General features: G+C 36.9%; 1 protein-coding gene across 8 annotated transcripts in view; it reads right to left on the bottom strand.

The window, feature by feature from the left end:
- The window catches only part of NCOA1 (nuclear receptor coactivator 1), a 333798-nt gene that overhangs the window by 82356 nt on the left and 233854 nt on the right, over nucleotides 1–17588 (bottom strand). For all 8 annotated transcript variants that reach the window (XM_061168793.1, XM_061168796.1, XM_061168795.1 and 5 more), the window contains 3 exons: nucleotides 17221–17387; nucleotides 11562–11659; nucleotides 143–320 (listed from right to left, as the gene is read on the bottom strand). In XM_061168793.1, coding sequence (XP_061024776.1) covers nucleotides 143–320; nucleotides 11562–11659; nucleotides 17221–17387 — 443 coding nt within the window. The remainder of the gene's footprint in view (nucleotides 1–142; nucleotides 321–11561; nucleotides 11660–17220; nucleotides 17388–17588) is intronic.

Genomic DNA, 17588 nt, shown 5'->3' with positions numbered 1-17588 from the left:
TTAAATTTTAAAATATTTTTAGTATGTTATTATATATATTAGGATAATACTATATATTATAAATATAATAATATATTATATATATTATGTGAAGGGAAGCTATAGAGAGTTCATATTCTTTTAAAAAACACATTCCTTTTACCTAGCGATTTTGGTAGCAGATTCTTCACAAATTCCGCATGATCACCCACATGCAGTATGCTGTAGACACTGGTATTCATTAATTCCTCCTGATTGTAACCCAAGTAGCTGGTCACATTTTCTGACACAAATACAATTCTCCCTTCACAGTTCACAACAAAGAAAAATCCATCCAAAGCCTGCAAAGCCAAAAAAACGATTAAGAGGTTATGGTTAAAAGAGAGAAGAAAAATACACATATACATTTCTCTACTGAAAAAGAGATTGGAAATATATGCCAACTTAAAAAAAGGGGGACTGAATAGAAGATTTAACATTGCATGTTCTCTGTGGAGGGAACAGGATTTTTAAACAGACTGTACACTCATGTTTCAAGTAGGCATCAATGAATATGTCAAACGTCTTCCTTGGAAAGAAATTTTATGGCAGCAAATGTGAAGTAAATGACTGACCCATTCAGTCAGTCATAAACATCTGTAAACTGTAGGTTAAGACCTGGTGTCTACCCTCAAGGAACTTGCAGTGGGGAGAGAGACATAAGCATAATAAAATACCAGTGAGAAATGCAGTATCAGAGCCATACACAGACTACTCTGTGAGCACAAAGAAGGATACTTATTTGGGGTCGAGGTGGGGGGCAAAGAAAGGCTCCTTACAGACCCTGATCTGAGTTATAAAAGGCATAGTGGAAGAGGGGAGGAGGAATGAGGCAAGAACATTCTAGGCAGAGGAGAGAACATGGCACATAATGGAACAAAAAAGCCATTTGGAGCTGCAGGAGCACAAGGCACAGGCAGGCAGTGAGTCTGGAGAGGTGGACAGGAGCCAAATCACAGAGGGCCTTCTATGCACTGTGATGGAGCCAGAGACCTCCAAAAGAAGATGTACATGCCCCAAGGGGACATAATATCCACAGGGGTGCAGGGAAAAGAAGCCGGAATCTCTATTTATAGCATAATCTAAAACATAAGGAAGAAATTAAGCTTAATTAACATATTGACACCCTGGTGCCTCACTCAGTCTAGTCACATATCACAAACCACGGAATCTGAGAGAAGATCCAGAATGCAGAGGTTGACAGCGGTACCTTATTTATTATCTTTCTGTTTATCGCAACATATTACAGTTTACTTGCTATAGAATGTAAAAAGCAATAAAAACAAGACCTTTAAAAAGTAGAACATTTATAGAATTTTGTAACAAGACGTAACCACCCTTTGTATCATACAGGGGTTTGCTGGTTACTGGTGGCAAAAGACTTAAGCCATCCAGCAATGTTGATGGGCTACTCATTTTTGTTTTTGCAAAAGGTTAAGTGTCCCAAGTTTGCTGACCTTTTCTATGATGCTGGGTGCTAATGATAATATCCTACTAAGCAGGTATTTTCCAAATAATAAACACACCTAATTTTGTTCCTTCAGGGTAAAGATGAAATTTTAACAATGAATAAAAAATAAACTGCCTTCAAAAAGACACTTATGCTATAGAGACAGCACATGAAAATGGATGTTTTGAAATGTTACCACAGTTATAATTTTGTTGCTGAAAATGATGTACATCACTTATAAAAATTATCTTCTCAGTGTAAAACATTTAGAAACAAAACCTTTTCCCTGTGCAAAATTCTTCCAATAAGAGTTTCAATGGGCTTTAAAAACCCGTGTTTTAAAAAAGGAAAATTCAACTCCTTTTGATTAATTTGGAGAATCACTATTTGAGATCAAAAAAGATGGAATTCAGGGAATTCCCTGGAGGTCCAGTGGTTAGGACTCAGTGCTTTCATTGCTGGGGCAGGGGTTCAATCCCTGGTCAGGGAACTAAGATCTTGCAAGCTGCACAGTGTGGCCAAAAAAAAAAAAAAAATGTTGAAATTTGAAGAAAAACCTTTGCATAATTGGTAGATAGGATTTCAAAATGAGTATCATGACTTAGTAAACTCATCCAATGATATATTTTTCCATTTGTACCTACCTCATTTTTGTGAGGTGTTTTTTACAGCTGATAATTTAAGCCAAATATTAAAATAAACTGAACTTGAAACTACATCTTCAAATCACTGCGTCCCAAAGCATTCAACCAAGATTTTAAAAAATAATGAAGTACAGCATTGTTCTCATTAAAAATACTGCTAATATTTTCTTTAACAAGAACAAAAAGAAATAAAACTATTTTTATTCCACCTGACTGTTGTGACTATTTTTCATTTAGTTCATAATGCAAAGAGGAGAGGGATGTGATTAATAATCTAAAAACCTCAACACTAGATAAACCCTTTGGTAAACTATTTTGGATTTAGATGAGCACAGGAAAGCACCCTCATATCTAATTGTTTTCTTCAAGTCAGATTAGCTATAAATTTCATAACAGGTGATCTCTCTCTATATATATGTATATATATTAGGCAGTTTATATTAAAATAGGGATAACTGAAATACAGACATATTTTTTAAAAAGAAGATCTAAAAATTCTTTAAAATGTTCTTAGCTATTAATTGAATCAGTGTAAATACAATTTAACTTTCGTTTTTCTTTTTGGTCTCTTAAAAGAGTTTAATAAAGAACAGTTTGGGTATAACAAAGTATCATAGTTCAGAGCAAGAAACAGGATTGATATCAAAACACAGGCAAGTAAAAAAACTTGGCCATTTCATGGTGAACCACTTCCAAGGGCCACACCAGTTTCTAAAGCACTACCTTCTTCTATTTTCCATCTAGTTTTCAGGGTGTCCTTTTTAGCTCCTTGCTCTCTGCCTCCCTAGTGACACTGTCTATCTTCAAAGTCACAGTTTCCCTTGCTTTTTTTTTTTTTAAATAAATTTATCGATTTTATTTTATTTATTTTTGGCTGCCTTGGGTCTTCATTGCTGCGCGCAGGCTTTCTCTAGTTGCAGCGAGCGGGGGCTACTCTTCGTTGTAGTGCGCGTACGTCTCATTGCGGTGGCTTCTCTTGTTGCGGAACACGGGCTCTAGGCATGTGGGCTTCAGCAGTTGTGGCTCGCGGACTCTAGAGCGCAGGCTCAGTAGTTGTGGTGCACAGGCTTAGTTGCTCCACGGCATGTGGGATCTTCCCGGACCAGGGCTCGAACCCGTGTCCCCTGCATTGGCAGGTGGATTCTTAACCACTGTGCCACCAGGGAAGCCCTCCCTTGCTTTTTTCACTCTCCATGTCTGTCTCTGTGTCTGGAAGTTATCCACTGTCTGCCGAGGGGCTGGGAGAGATTGAGACCCACTCCTGGGATCATCTCTGCCCAATCTGAAGACTGTCCAGCAGTGGGCACAGGGCTGGTGGTGCAGACCTCGAGCACCAGCAAGGCCCAGGGATTCACCTGGACTACTCGGTGCAATTATTTTTAAGGCATTTGTGAAATCCAAAGGATTTAAACTTCCTTTGCAGTAGGCCTGGAGTCCCTGCAGTCTCCTGTTTCCACAGACTTTCTGGGACTTCTCCAAGTTCTCCCATTGACTGCACCTGACCTCACTGCCAAGCTGGGAAGTTATTCTAGTAGCTGGCTTCTGGAATACGCAGCTGGTCAGCCTTACAGGGAGTACAGAACTTTCACCAGGTCTCTGTTTGGCCTTGGTTACATGGACTCATCGTTTCCTCTGAGAAGTCTGGGGCATCATATTTCTTTTGAGCTTCTCCAGAAAAGTTTGGCTTGGAAAACAGGTTAACAGAGGCTGCCCCACAGTTGCAGAGAGGTCCTGCTGACCTTCTCCTGAGATACAGACAGCCTGTCCTGTGCTAGAAATGCGTATGTTTTATTTTTTTAAATTATAAATGAAATATAACTTAAAACTTTTTTTATGTATGAAAATTAAGTAGATAGTATAAGATCTGCCAAAATCCCACCCCCAAGAGATTGGTAACATTTCAAGGAATCCTTTGAGACTATTCCTATGAATATACAAACATCTTTAATTTCTAAAAGTGTGTCTGATTAATATAACCTGCTAATACTTGTTCTTATCCTACAAGTTTCCCTCATATGTTGTGCATATAATTAACTTCCAAGTGTGCTCCTAGGAAGGAATCTTACTGTTTCTCCAAGTCCTGAGAGCTGGGCTGACATTGAGCTACACACAGGAGATGATAACAAATGCCACTCCATTCTGTACAGCATCATCAGTTGGAGGGGTTTTTCTCTCTACCCAGGATATCAGTCTTTGAAGAGGACCACGTTGGGTGTCAATGCAGGGTTCACACTGGCCAGGGCTTCTCACAGGGCCCTCGCTTTAAATGACTACACAAGCTTCACTAAGTAACACCTAAGTGTCAGTCACTGGACAAAGTTCTGGGAATAAAACACATATTCTCAACAATTTTATAGTCTCTGAAGGGAAAAAAACAAGTACGTGTAGTCACATTGTAGTACAATGGAGGAATTCATAAAGGTTAGGCACAGAGTGAAGCACCCAAATGGGCAAAGGGATGACTGTTGTGGGTAAGGTTTCCTGGGAGGAGGCCACATGACACCTGAGCTGAGGCTTGAAGGACACAGCAGTAACTCGGGTGGGCGAGAGGTGGAAAGAACATTCAAAACAGAGGAAACAGCTCAGAGGTTTACAAAAAGAAAGAAGAAATCACCTTGTACGTACTTGTCATATTTGTGTTATATTTAACAATAAAGTTTTTTTGAAAAAGCTTCAAGGAAAAGCCAAAAAAAAAAAAAAGAAAGAAAAAAAGGCCATGGGGATCATCTTGAAGGCAATGTTTTTAAGCAGGAGACTGACACGATCTGCTTTAACAAAGATCCTTCTGGCAGGGGGTGTGGCATGTGCACTGGAAGCAAGCAGACAAACTGCACTGCTATTGTGATACTCCAGTTCAAATGCGAGCCCGAATCAAGGCAACGGCAGTGGAAGTGATGGAAGAGAACTCTACAGAGGCAGAACAAACAGCATTTGGTGATCTCTAGCAGCTGTGGGAACAAGCACTTGGGGTGATCCTTCATTAATGACTTTAGGGTTCTGGCAGATAAGTGCCTTCCCCTAACAAAGGGGATTCAAGCGGGAAAAAAAATCTAGTTTTTAATTTTTTGACGTTCCTTCTTTTTTCAAACAGGAGATAAAGGGATCAATTATAAATTTAGTTTTAGAAATGTTATATTTGAAATGACTGAGGAACTTTCTGGTAGAGATGTTCAAAAGGCAACAGGATATGATGAAAGGGAAGCTGTGAAAAGAGATATGGGTTAAAGACAGACATTTTTGACTTACAGGTACATATAGTATCATTTAGTTTTTGTTTGTTTTTAACTACAATCATCTTTTCCCCTTCCACAGAATATCTGATTTCCTTTGAGGAGTTACTTCTTCCCCATTTAATAAAGTCTCGTGGGATTCTTAATCAGGCCATTGGGAAACTTCCTCCCTAAATGTGAGCCTTGAGAATTACAAAAAGAACGAACATGGCTGGAACACATTCATTCTGGCAGCCGGGCACTGTCCAGATGGGTCTTTTGAAGAGACCATTCATACAGTTTCTGCTTTCTAGCCTCCATAAGATGCCTTGGTTTCACCTTATTTCTAAGCACAGTTCTGTGGTATCCAAATAGCATCCCAATAAATTCACATTTGCTTAACTTAGTCAGAATTGGTGTCTGTTGCTTCAAATCAGAAAACCCTAATTGGTATTTTACACACACACACACACACACACACACACACACACACACACGAACACATCATATAGACAGAGACATAGATGTTGATAAAACTGTCCAGGAAATGTGCACAGAATAAAAAACAAAAGGAAAAGAGCCAAGGCCAGAACCTTGGGGGATGCTAACATTTAAGAGGCAGGTAAAGAAAGAGAAATCTGAGGAAAAGGCTAAGGAGCAGCCAGAGAGGCAAAGAGATAGTTTTATAAAAGAGGCTCATGAGGAGTTTTAAGGAAGAGGGAAGTGGGTGGTCAACAGTGTCAAGAGAAACAAAGCAACGTAAGGAATGGTATAATATGAGGTAAGGAGGCCTGAATGCACATGCAAGGTATCGGGAGACTTCTGTGACTAAAGCAGAATTTTCTTGTGGAGCAATAGGAAATAAGCAGCGTTAGAGTCAGATAATGCAGAGCTCTGAATAGGAGGTAGAGAAATTTAGACAGCAAAGAACACTGGAGAATGAGGAGCTTTAAAAAAAAAAAAAAAAAGCCTATAAATTCTAATACCACTCTCTCTTTTGTTTTACTTTGTTTTTTGTTTTTGTTTTTGTTTTTTTTTTGGCCACACCGCACGGCATGTGGGATTCTTAGTTCCCTGACCAGGAATCGAACCTGCGCCCCATGCACTGGAAGCGCAGCGTCTCAACCACTGGACCGCCAAGGAAGTCCCACCACTCTCTCTTTAAGTGTGAGGAAATTACCTCCAATACCTTTATTCTTAACTCGTGCTACCTTTTTATGTTTAAGAAAAAGGAGGGGGAAATATATTGAAAATTGTATGGTGAGAATTTCTCACAATACGGTGGATATTTGGTCACCTTCTAGATGTGCAGATCTTCCACCTGAGCAGGCCCCTCTAGACTGATGTCAAATAGAACTTTCTGCAATGATGGAAATGTTCTCTTTCTGTGTTGTCCGATACAGTAGCTACTAACTACATGTGGGTACGGAGCATTTTAAATGTGGCTGGTGAGAATTTTTCTCACCAGACATTCAGCAAAAATGTCTGAATTTTTCATTGTATTTAACTTTGAATAGCCATGTGTAACTATCTTACTGAACAGTGCAGCTCTAGACTGCAGCCTGGATAAGTCAATAAACAATCTTGTGGTGGCTTTTCTACCATTTCTTCTCTTAGCTGCCCTGGATTAGATTTCATAAAGTTTAAGGCAATGAGGCAGGATTGGGAGATACAGAAGAAGGGTTAGAAAAGGTTGTCAATGAAGGCAACTTTGAAGTCTATAAAAGTAATTCTATTTTATAGTCTCAGTTTCACATCTGTATAGCTCATAAATAAAAATATTATTAGCTCCTTGAAGTCAAGAACCTAAATACATTTCTATTCTGAGTTTTTGGAACTTCTAATTTGATGTGTGTTTTCATATATGAAAATGTTTGTCTAATGACATGTAATTCATGTGTAATGTTGTGTTACAGTTTTCCTTTGATTCATAGTGGTTTTCAAGGTAATAATTTCATCATCTAAAAAAAATGCTTTCTTCTTATAGCAGTTTTGAATGGATGTTTTCCTGTCGTTTTCTGTTCATTTTAAAGTGTTATAGATTTTTCTTACACAGAAATAACAAATGTCTATGTAAATTAAAGCAGTAGTAGTATTCTCTGGCTCCAGTTGTGCTGTTTTCAGTTTGTGGATCATCTATTTGCTCTCCTTATTGATCTCTGTGGTTTCTGAAGAACCTGTGGTAAAACTGGGATTTAAATGACTACCACTTCTCTACAGGAACTCCACAAATCTCAAGGACCTCTATACCTAATACTTTTTCAGTATCTCAAATGGCATTATATGCAGAAAATACATTTCATAAATATTTAATGAATCGAAAGGAGATATAAAGTTCTTAGGCCAGTTTTACACTTAGGGACACTGAGAAGGCAGACAGAACCGCCACAGAAAAACTAGAAGATATGAAGAGACTAGTCTACTGATATCCTGCAGAGTAGAGGAGATAAGCAATAAATGCTAGGATGGGTCAGGTCTCATCCTAGGATGGGAAGGGCCCAAGTGTAACCAAGTAGCGGGATGGGGACAGGAACCAAGGCCGGGGAAGAGATGGGATAGCGGGAAATGAGCCTAAAGAACTTTTCTTTCTTTAACTTATTTTCCTCTAATGGCTTATATTAAAAAATTTAAAATATAGCAAAGTTGAAATAATTTTGTAGTGAACATCTGTATATCCACCACACAGATTCTACCATTAACATTTTTACTGTACTTATTTTAACACTATTTCCAAAAGGCAGTCATGTGTCATGCAATCAGTTTAAGGGGTTGTGAAAAGAATAAAAACATCAGAGTCCATCACACGTGGTGGCTTTCCCCTCTCCCAGTTATATGTTATACACTCACCCAGAGAGTAGTTTCTATCCAGCTTCAATGGCCAATGTTTTTTATATTTTACAACACTATAAAATATGTGCTCATTCCCCTAATAAAAATCATTAAAACCAACAGCCTAAAGTAACAAAGCGCTTGTATAACTTGGAGGGGAAAAAGGAATTTAGGTTTTGAGGGGGAACTTGCTAACAGGAGAGTCAAAAATATTTAGCAGCCTGTTAAAAGTACAGGAATAGAGTTCGGAAAGAGGTTAAAGCAAGAAGTACATATTTGAGAGTCATTTCTAAAGAGATAAAAGATGAAGCAAATGATATTACTTGGGCTAAAAAACCAAGCACTAAATTTTGAGAATGTTCTCACGTTAGCGGTGTTGGTAGAGGGAATTATGGTTCATACAAAAACAGAAGAATAGTTAGGGTAGTAGGAAAAAAATGTATAAAGGAGTTAGAAAATCAAGAGACCTATACAAGTTTGAGTGTTAGGAAGACTTCACCAGAAAGAAGGGCTTTGAGGTAGGACAGGAAAGGAGAATTTATTTTATTTATATAGATATTTATTTTTAAATACATGTATGATTTAAAGACACATATTTATATTTAAGTATATGCATGTATATAATAAACATACATATATAAAAAAATAAAATTAGGCCTAGAGATGGAAAAGCCTAATTTGTGGGGAATGAGTGTGTATATATACACACATGTATGTGTTTTTAAACATTCATGTATGAAGAAGGAGTACTTAAGGTGATGAGCCTGCTTGGAAACAAAACATCTGTTTCGAGAACAGAGGGAGGAAAGATTAGATAGGAAAAAAACAGGTGAAAATTACACAGTAATTACAAAGTAATTCAAGATTAAAAGTTCTTCATTTTAAAAAATTTGACAGAGTTGTTAAAATAGTAAGTTCTCTTACAATGTCTACATAAATAGTTAAAAAATTTTGGTCAGGAAAACACCTACTGTAATAAACTGAGGCATCCCTTACTCAAAAGTGAAATTCTACAGTAGAAATTAGCACTAGCTAAATAATTCTAAAAGTTTTATTTTCCCAACTAGTCCTAACTATAATAAAGAAGTAGCAAAGCCAGACAGTTGTCTTCAGTTTTCCATCTGACCATTAGAATGCCTTTATCAAAATTTCTTTTTCTTTTTTAACATCTTTATTAGAGTATAATTGCTTTACAACGGTGTGCTAGTTTCTGCTTTATAACAAAGTGAATCAGCTATACATATACATATATCCCCGTATCTCCTCCCTCTTGCGTCTCCCTCCCATCCTCCCTATCCCACCCCTCTAGGTGGTCACAAAGCACCAAGCTGATCTCTCTGTGCTATGCAGCTGCTTCCCACTAGCTATCTATTTTACATGTGGTAGCGTACGTATGTCCATGCCACTCTCACTTCATCCCAGCTTATCCTTCCCCCTCCCCATTTCCTCAAGTCCATTCTCCATGTCTGAGTCTTTATTCCTGTCCTGCCCCTAGGTTCTTCAGAACCATTTTTCTTTTTTTTTAGATTCCATATATATGTGTTAGCATACGGTATTTGTTTTTCTCTTTCTGACTTACTTCACTCTGTATGACAGACTCTAGGTCCATCCACCTCACTACAGATAACTCAATTTCATTTTTTTATGGCTGAGTAATATTCCATTGTACATATGTGCCACGTCTTCTTTAACCATTCATCTGTTGATGGACACTTAGGTTGCTTCCATGTCCTGGCTATTGTAAATAGAGCTGCAATGAACAATGTGGTACATGACTCTTTCTGAATTATGGTTTTCTCAGGGTATATGCCCAGTAGTGGGATTGCTGGGTTGTGTGGTAGCTCTATTTTTAGTTTTTTAAGGAACCTCCATACTGTTCTCCATAGTGGCTGTATCAATTTACATTCCCACCAACAGTGCAAGAGGGTTCCCTTTTCTCCACACCCTCTCCAGCATTTATTGTTTGTAGACTTTTTGATGATGGCCATTCTGACTGGTGTGAGGTGATACCTCATTGTAGTTTTGATTTGCATTTCTCTAATATTAGTGATGTTGAGCATCCCTTCATGTGTTTGTTGGCAATCTGTATATCTTCTTTGGAGAAATGTCTATTTAGGTCTTCTGCCCATTTTTGGATTGGGTTGTTTGTTTTCTTGATACTGAACTGCATGAGCTGCTTGTAAATTTTGGAAATTAATCCTTTGTCAGTTGCTTCATTTGCAAATATTTTCTCCCATTCTGAGGGCTGTCTTTTCATCTTGTTTATGTTTTCCTTTGCTGTGCAAAAGCTTTTAAGTTTCATTAGGTCCCATTTGTTTATTTTTGTTTTTATTTCCCTTTCTCTAGGAGGTGGGTCAAAAAGGATCTTGCTGCAATTTATGTCAAAGAGTGTTCTGCCTATGTTTTCCTCTAAGAGTTTGATGGTGTCTGGCCTTACATTTAGGTCTTTAATCCATTTTGAGTTTATTTTTGTGTATGGTGTTAGGGAGTGTTCTAATTTCATTCTTTTACATGTACCTGTCCAGTTTTCCCAGCACCACTTACTGAAGAGGCTGTCTTTTCTCCATTGTATATTCTTGCCTCCTTTATCAAAGATAAGGTGACCATATGTGCGTGGGTTTATCTCTGGGCTTTCTATCCTGTTCCATTGATCTATATTTCTGTTTTTGTGCCAGTACCATACTGTCTTGATTACTGTAGCTTTGTAGTATAGTCTGAAGTCCGGGAGCCTGATTCCTCCAGCTCCGTTTTTCTTTCTCAAGATGGCTTTGGCTATTCGGGGTCTTTTGTGTTTCCATACAAATTGTGAAATTTTTTGTTCTAGTTCTGTGAAAAATGCCAGTGGTAGTTCAATAGGGATTGCACTGAATCTGTAGATTGCTTTGGGTAGTAGAGTCATTTTCACAATGTTGATTCTTCCAATCCAAGAATATGGTATATCTCTCCATCTGTTTGTATCATCTAAAATTTCTTTCATCAGTGTCTTATAGTTTTCTGCATACAGGTCTTTTGTCTCCTTAGGTAGGTTTATTCCTAGGTATTTTATTCTTTTTGTTGCAATGGTAAAATTTCTCTTTCAGATTTTTCATCATTAGTGTATAGGAATGCAAGCGATTTCTTTGCATTAATTTTGTATCCTGCTACTTTACCAAATTTATCGATTAGCTCTAGTAGTTTTCTGGTAGCATCTTTATGAAAATTTCTCATGTTCATTATTCACATTTAATTTTGAAATAGTAACAACAGTCAAAATAGTTTCTAAAATAAAATAATCATTAAAAGTTCCTTAAAACTTTACTCTGTTTTACAATTTATTAATTGGATGTTAAAACATAAAAGAAGATAAAGAAAAGAACCAAATTGGGTAGAAAAAAGATTCTGATCACTTTCTGAGTCAATGAGAACAGCTACCTCCAAAAGAAGAGGTCCCAAGGATTCCTTTTCTATCACTCCTTGACTACTCGACGAGATGTCTGACTTCTGTACTTCATCATCAGTTGTTGATTTCTCTGTAACAAAGCAGCAAAAAAGTCACACATCCAAAAAGAGCTCAATTCCATAATGGCAAGTTTATTAAGACATGAACTCACCTAATTTCAGATTCAAATAATATTTATTCATTATCTAGGCACTTTCACATTTAATCTTAATTATACTCATTTTATGGATAATGAAATTGAGGTTCACAAAGGTTAAATAATGTGTCCCAAATCATATAACTAATAAATTGGCAGCAGGAGGATTTGAATTCTGACCAAGTCCAGTGTTCCAACAAATGGAAAAAGTGGTGTAAAAATATACAGCCTTTTAAAAAAAAGTCTACACCAAAAATTTTAAAGAAATAAGTAAATTGTAAAAGAATAATTATTTCCTCCATCTTTCTCCTTCTCTGATTTGATCAACTGCCATTGAAGAGAGAGTGAAGGTACGATTCTGTGAGCCTGCGTGAAATAGCTAACTTTTCACCTTCATGTCATGATGATCTGATTGATAAAACTGCAACTGCTAAATGATTTAGAATTCTTTTGTGTGGTGATGTTGAAAAATCCATCCATCATCTTAAAGCAGCAGCATACTTATATAAAAGTTTCTAATCTGTCAGACTAATTAGCTCACCAAAAGCAAATACAGTATTATTGAATAGAGAGATTCATTTTTTTCACTTTAAAATATGAAATATTTCAAATATTACAAAAAATACAGAAAGTGGCATAGCATACAGTCACACAGCCACCATTCATTTTTCACAGATGTTAACATTATTTGCTTCAGGTCTTTCCTTTTTAAATAAATAAAATGCTACAAATAGAGCTACAGCTCTACCACTATTCCTCCTCTGTCCGTTTTCAGAAGTAACCAGTGTTCTGAGGTCAGCATAAACATTTCTAAGAATGTTTTTATACTTCAACTACATATGCATGATTTTTACAAATATATTATTGTTTCGTGTTTTAATGTTTACATAAAAATATATAGACTTTTTCAACTTTTTCCACTCAATATTATGTTTGAGATTTAACTATACTGATACATATAAATTTCATACACTCATTTGAACTGCTGTATAGTATATGAATAACCCACAGTTGATTTCCTAGTCCCCTACTGTTAGACCTTTTGACTTCTTACAATGCTGTAATAAACTATTTTCAGTATTTCCTCTTTTGCACATTTGTGACAGTTTCTTAGGGTAAATATTAGAAGTGAAATTGCTGGATCACAGGGTCTGTGTATTTTCAACATTACTAAGTTTGACAAATTACTCTCCAAAGAGGTTGTACCACCAGTAACATACAAGGGTTATTGTTTTTCTGTATGCTGACACTTGATATCAGCACAGCTTTTAATTTTTGCAAACCTAATGGGTGTAAAATGTTATCTCATATAGTATTTATAATAACAGCTTTACTGAGCTACAATTCACACAGCATACCATTCATGGATTTAAAACATACAATCCAGTGGTTTTTAGTGTATTCACAGAGTTGTGCAGCCACCATCACAATAAATTTTAGAACACTTTCATCAACCCAAAAAGAAACCCCATACCCTTTAGCAGTCATTCCTCATTTTCCCAACACTCCCAAGCCCAAGGCAACCACCAATCTACTTTCTGTCTCTATAGATTTGCCTATTTTTGACATTTTATATAAATGGAATCATATAATATGTGGTCCTTTGTGACTGGCTTCTTTTGCTTAGTGTAATGTTTTCAAGATTCATCTATGTTGAAGCATCTATCAGTACTTCACTCTTTTTTATTGCTAAATAATATTCCAGTGTATAGGTATACCTCATTTTATTTACCCATTGATCAGTTGATAGATATACTGTTTGCTTCCACTTATTGGCTATTTATGAATAATGCTGTTATGAACATCTGTGTACAAGTTTTCATTTCTCTTGGGTATATGCCTGCAAGTGGACTTGCTGGGCCACATGATAACTTTATGTTTAATATTTTGAGAAACTACTGGGCTGTTTTCCAAAGTGGATGCACAATTTTACACTCTCACCAGCACTGTATGAGGGTTACAATTTCTCCCATCCTTACCAACACTTGTTACTATCTGTCTTTTTGATTGTAGCCACCCTAGCAAGTGTAAAGTGGTCTCTCATTGTGGTTTTGATTTGTATTTTTCTGATGGCTAATAATATTGAGTATGTTTTGCATGTGCTTATCGGTCATTTGTGTATTTTCTTTAGAGAAATGTCTATCCAGAGCCTTTGCCCATTAATTAATTGGGTTATTTATTTTTAAATTATTATGGTATAGGAGTTTCTCATTTAGTTCTAAGATGTACTTCCTTCATCATTTCATGTGTTTCTAACATTAAGACAGGTTTTGTTTCTTAAACAGTTCCAAAAAAACATAAACCATCAAGTCCAAGTACATTAAGTAACTATGCATGAAAAGCACAGCAAACAAAATTTTAGGCAAAACCCAAGGCAGGAGTGGCTATATGACTGGCCTAAGGCATGTGAACAGATGAGACACGCAAGGACAGAGTCTTGTCCTTAAAGGGACAGAAGCATGCCTTCCTGTTTTCTTCTTTCCCTTTCCTGTCATCAGGAACACGTACAGGTGAGCCGTGTTTGACCACATGGGTAAGGGCAATACCCTAAGAATGGCACAGCAAAACAGATGGAAGGAATCTGAACCTCTGACACACACCTAGACTACCTTGTTAAAGCCACTGTACTTTGGGTCTCTTGCTACAGTAGCCTTGCCTGTATCCTAACTAATACATTCCATATTTCTCAACAACATGCTTATTTGCTATATCCTGACTGTGCCCATGTTAGACATAATCTATTAACGTGCCATCATAAAAGGTAAGAATTTAACTTACTTACATCAACCATCTAGACACACATACATATCCCCTCTTCCCATCCTCCCAGTATAGTTACAATAATTTTTAGAGCAGTCAGTATTTAGTATATATGTTACTATGGCCATATAAATATAGTTCACAAATGAGTCAAGGTATGTGCTATAATTTACAATTCTCATATTTCATGTTTTAGTTTTTCTGTGAAGTTTGATTCATCTCTAAACTCTCCTCCAGACTAAAAAATTCCTCTCAGTTTGGTCAGTCATCATATACTCTATGTGTTCCATTTTTTTCCCCATGGAAATATTCCTCCTAGAGTCCTCTATCCACCTGCTCCCATTGGGACTGGCTACTTCTTTAGTCTGCTGCTCAACTGTAACCCTGGGTCTCCTTCTACCTTTCTTTTGTTAAGATTTCATGGTTTCCCTGGGTTAAGATCCTATGCCTTTCTTTCTTGGTTTACTACCTTGGTCTTGATAGATATTTCTGAAAAAAAGTACACAGGAGATAACATTCTTGAGGCTTCAGATGTCTGAAAATGTCTTTATTTTGCACTCATACTTCATTTGGATGAACACAGAATTCTAGGTCCAGGATACTCATTTTCAGTGTTCCTATTTAGAAATCCGGACCCTCCTGAAAGTAATCTAGTATGTGTCTGTTTTTTCCTCTCTCTTGTTTTTTCTTTCTGGTGTCTAGAAATTGTGCATTGGTGTGAGGTTTTTTTCTTTCTTTTTTATTCATTGTGCTGTGCACTACATGGGTGCTTTCCATCTGGAAACCCATATCCCCTAATTCTGAGAATTTTTTGGTTTTTCTTTCTCTGCATTATTTCTTATAATTTCTTCCCTTCTATTTGGTCTGGTTTTTGTTTTTGTTTTTTTTTTCTGGGACTCATGATGTGTTATACCTCCTGAACTAATCCTATACATTTCTATCTTTCTCTTGTTTTCCTTTGCTTGTCTTTTTATTTTACTGTCTATGGGATTTCTTCAAATTATCTTTCAACGCTTTATCTTTTTATTCAACAAATATTCATTGAAAGTCTACTATGTACCCAGGAACTGCTACAGGTATTAAGGATACAATGGTGAACAAACAAAAATCCTTGCCCTCATGAAGCTCTAGTGGGGGTAGGCAGGCAATAAACAAATAAAATGTGTAATATGTTAGATGTAAAAAATACTGTGGGGAAAATAAATCAAGGAAGATGTAGAGAGGTGTGTGTGTGTGTATGTGTGTATGAGATAGGTTAGTGAGGGACAAGTTCATTGAGAAAAAATATTTGAACCAACACATAAAAGGGATGCAGGAGTGAGCCTTGTGTATATCCAGGGAAGAGAATTCCAGACAGAGAGAACAGCAAGTGCAAATACCTGAGGCAGAGTGTTCCTGGAATGCTTGGGGCAGAGAGTATGAGAAAATAAGGTAATGAGGTAAAGTTTTTTTCAGCTATCCTGATTTTAAGTTCCAATGTTTCATTTTATAGCATCTTATTCTTGTTTCATAGATGAAATATCCTCCTTTTTGTCTCTGAGGGACTGTTTGATGGCTTTACATTTTCTTTTGCTCCCTGCATTGTCTCTGCTTCCTCTGAGTTCCCTTTATTCTGTTCGTTTGCTTGATTTATTCTCTTTTATAAAAAGACTTTCTTCAAATATCTGGATTTTTATTCATATTAAAGAGTGAGGTACTAAAATCCTGACTGGCAGTTGTGTGAAGTGTGGGGACAGAGCAAGGAGCTGATTTTTTCACTTGGGGGATCAATTCCAACTGTTAGTGTCTGTGTATCTTTCCCTTTGGACTGCTCAATTAACCCAGAGGAATCCTCCCATTTTCAGCTGAGGGAGTACGAGCCAGGCTGTCAGAGTTTCCAGATTGAGCAGGGAAGGTGCCATACAGCCTCTTGTTGGCTATCCCCTCTGCAGACCTACAATACCCGTTTTTCCTGTCTGCTAAATCAGTTGTCACTAGACTATCCAGCTCCTAAAATCTTAAAAGCCTATCACCTCAACCATTTATAACATACTATTTGTTCATAGTCTTTTTAACATTGCTGCTATTAATCTGAAGTTCTTTGGGGTCTATTCCTTCTGTTTGTTATTTGTGTTCTTACTCACTGTAGATTATTTCCTCCTATGTTATATAAGTTTATAGCATAAAATCTCCCTCAGAAGCACTTTTTCTTTGGGAATCTGACAGGGCGAGGTGTGGTTATGTTCCTTCAAAGTGCTTTGCCTTTGTTTCTGGTAGGCAACCCAGGAGTTGTGTGGTGTTGGGTCCCCAGTAAATATGAATAGTATAAATATGAACCATAAAAATAAATCAGGGTTTTCTCAGAGAAGGCTGTTTCCCCCACCCAGAGCCCAGGCAGAGATAAACTTATAACTCAGATGGAGGGACTTTCCTACCTCTGAGTTGCTGTCTTTCAACCCTATGCCAGAGCCTCAGGTCTGATACCACAACTTGTATCTCCTGACTTAATCCGCTGATACTGGGTCTCATAACCTTTCAAGGCAACCAGTTCTCAAGATAACTTAATAAGCCACTTTGTTGTAAAAGAAGGGTCTCAGATTCACATTCTAAATAAATAGCATCTAAACAAAAATGTTCCTTTAAAAAAATTACAAAATTGAATGCAATTTCTTAATGATAAAAAATAAAATCACATATTGTAAATGTCTTAATAACAAAGCACACAGTCACAGGGGTTTTTTTGTTCATTTTTTTACCTTGTTCCATTCTCTTCATTAGCTGTATCTGATCGACTGTCTTCTTCAATATCTTGCATTTGTCTGGTTTTACACTCAAGCTGTCAATGTCACTGATGTTGGCAGACAATAACTCGGCTAGCTCTTCTAAATATTTATTTTCTTGTTCCCTGCGCCTCTTTTCAGTGCTGTTACACAAAGGAAATCCAGTTACTGTACTTTCTACCACCATATTTCCTTCTCTGATCAAGTATTTAATATTTACATATTTGCAGAGATTCCTGTTTTTATCCAGACTATAAAACCAGATTTAGAAAACAATTTAAAATTGTATCTAAAAAACAAATATTACAAAATACCAAGGTGCAGAAAACAATTCTGGCTAAAAA

This window comes from Eubalaena glacialis, chromosome 14 (genome assembly GCF_028564815.1).
Source record: "Eubalaena glacialis isolate mEubGla1 chromosome 14, mEubGla1.1.hap2.+ XY, whole genome shotgun sequence".
Classification (NCBI taxonomy): domain Eukaryota; kingdom Metazoa; phylum Chordata; class Mammalia; order Artiodactyla; family Balaenidae; genus Eubalaena; species Eubalaena glacialis.
The sequence above is the reverse complement of the archived record's forward strand: the minus strand, read 5'-3'. Positions and strand labels throughout refer to the sequence as shown.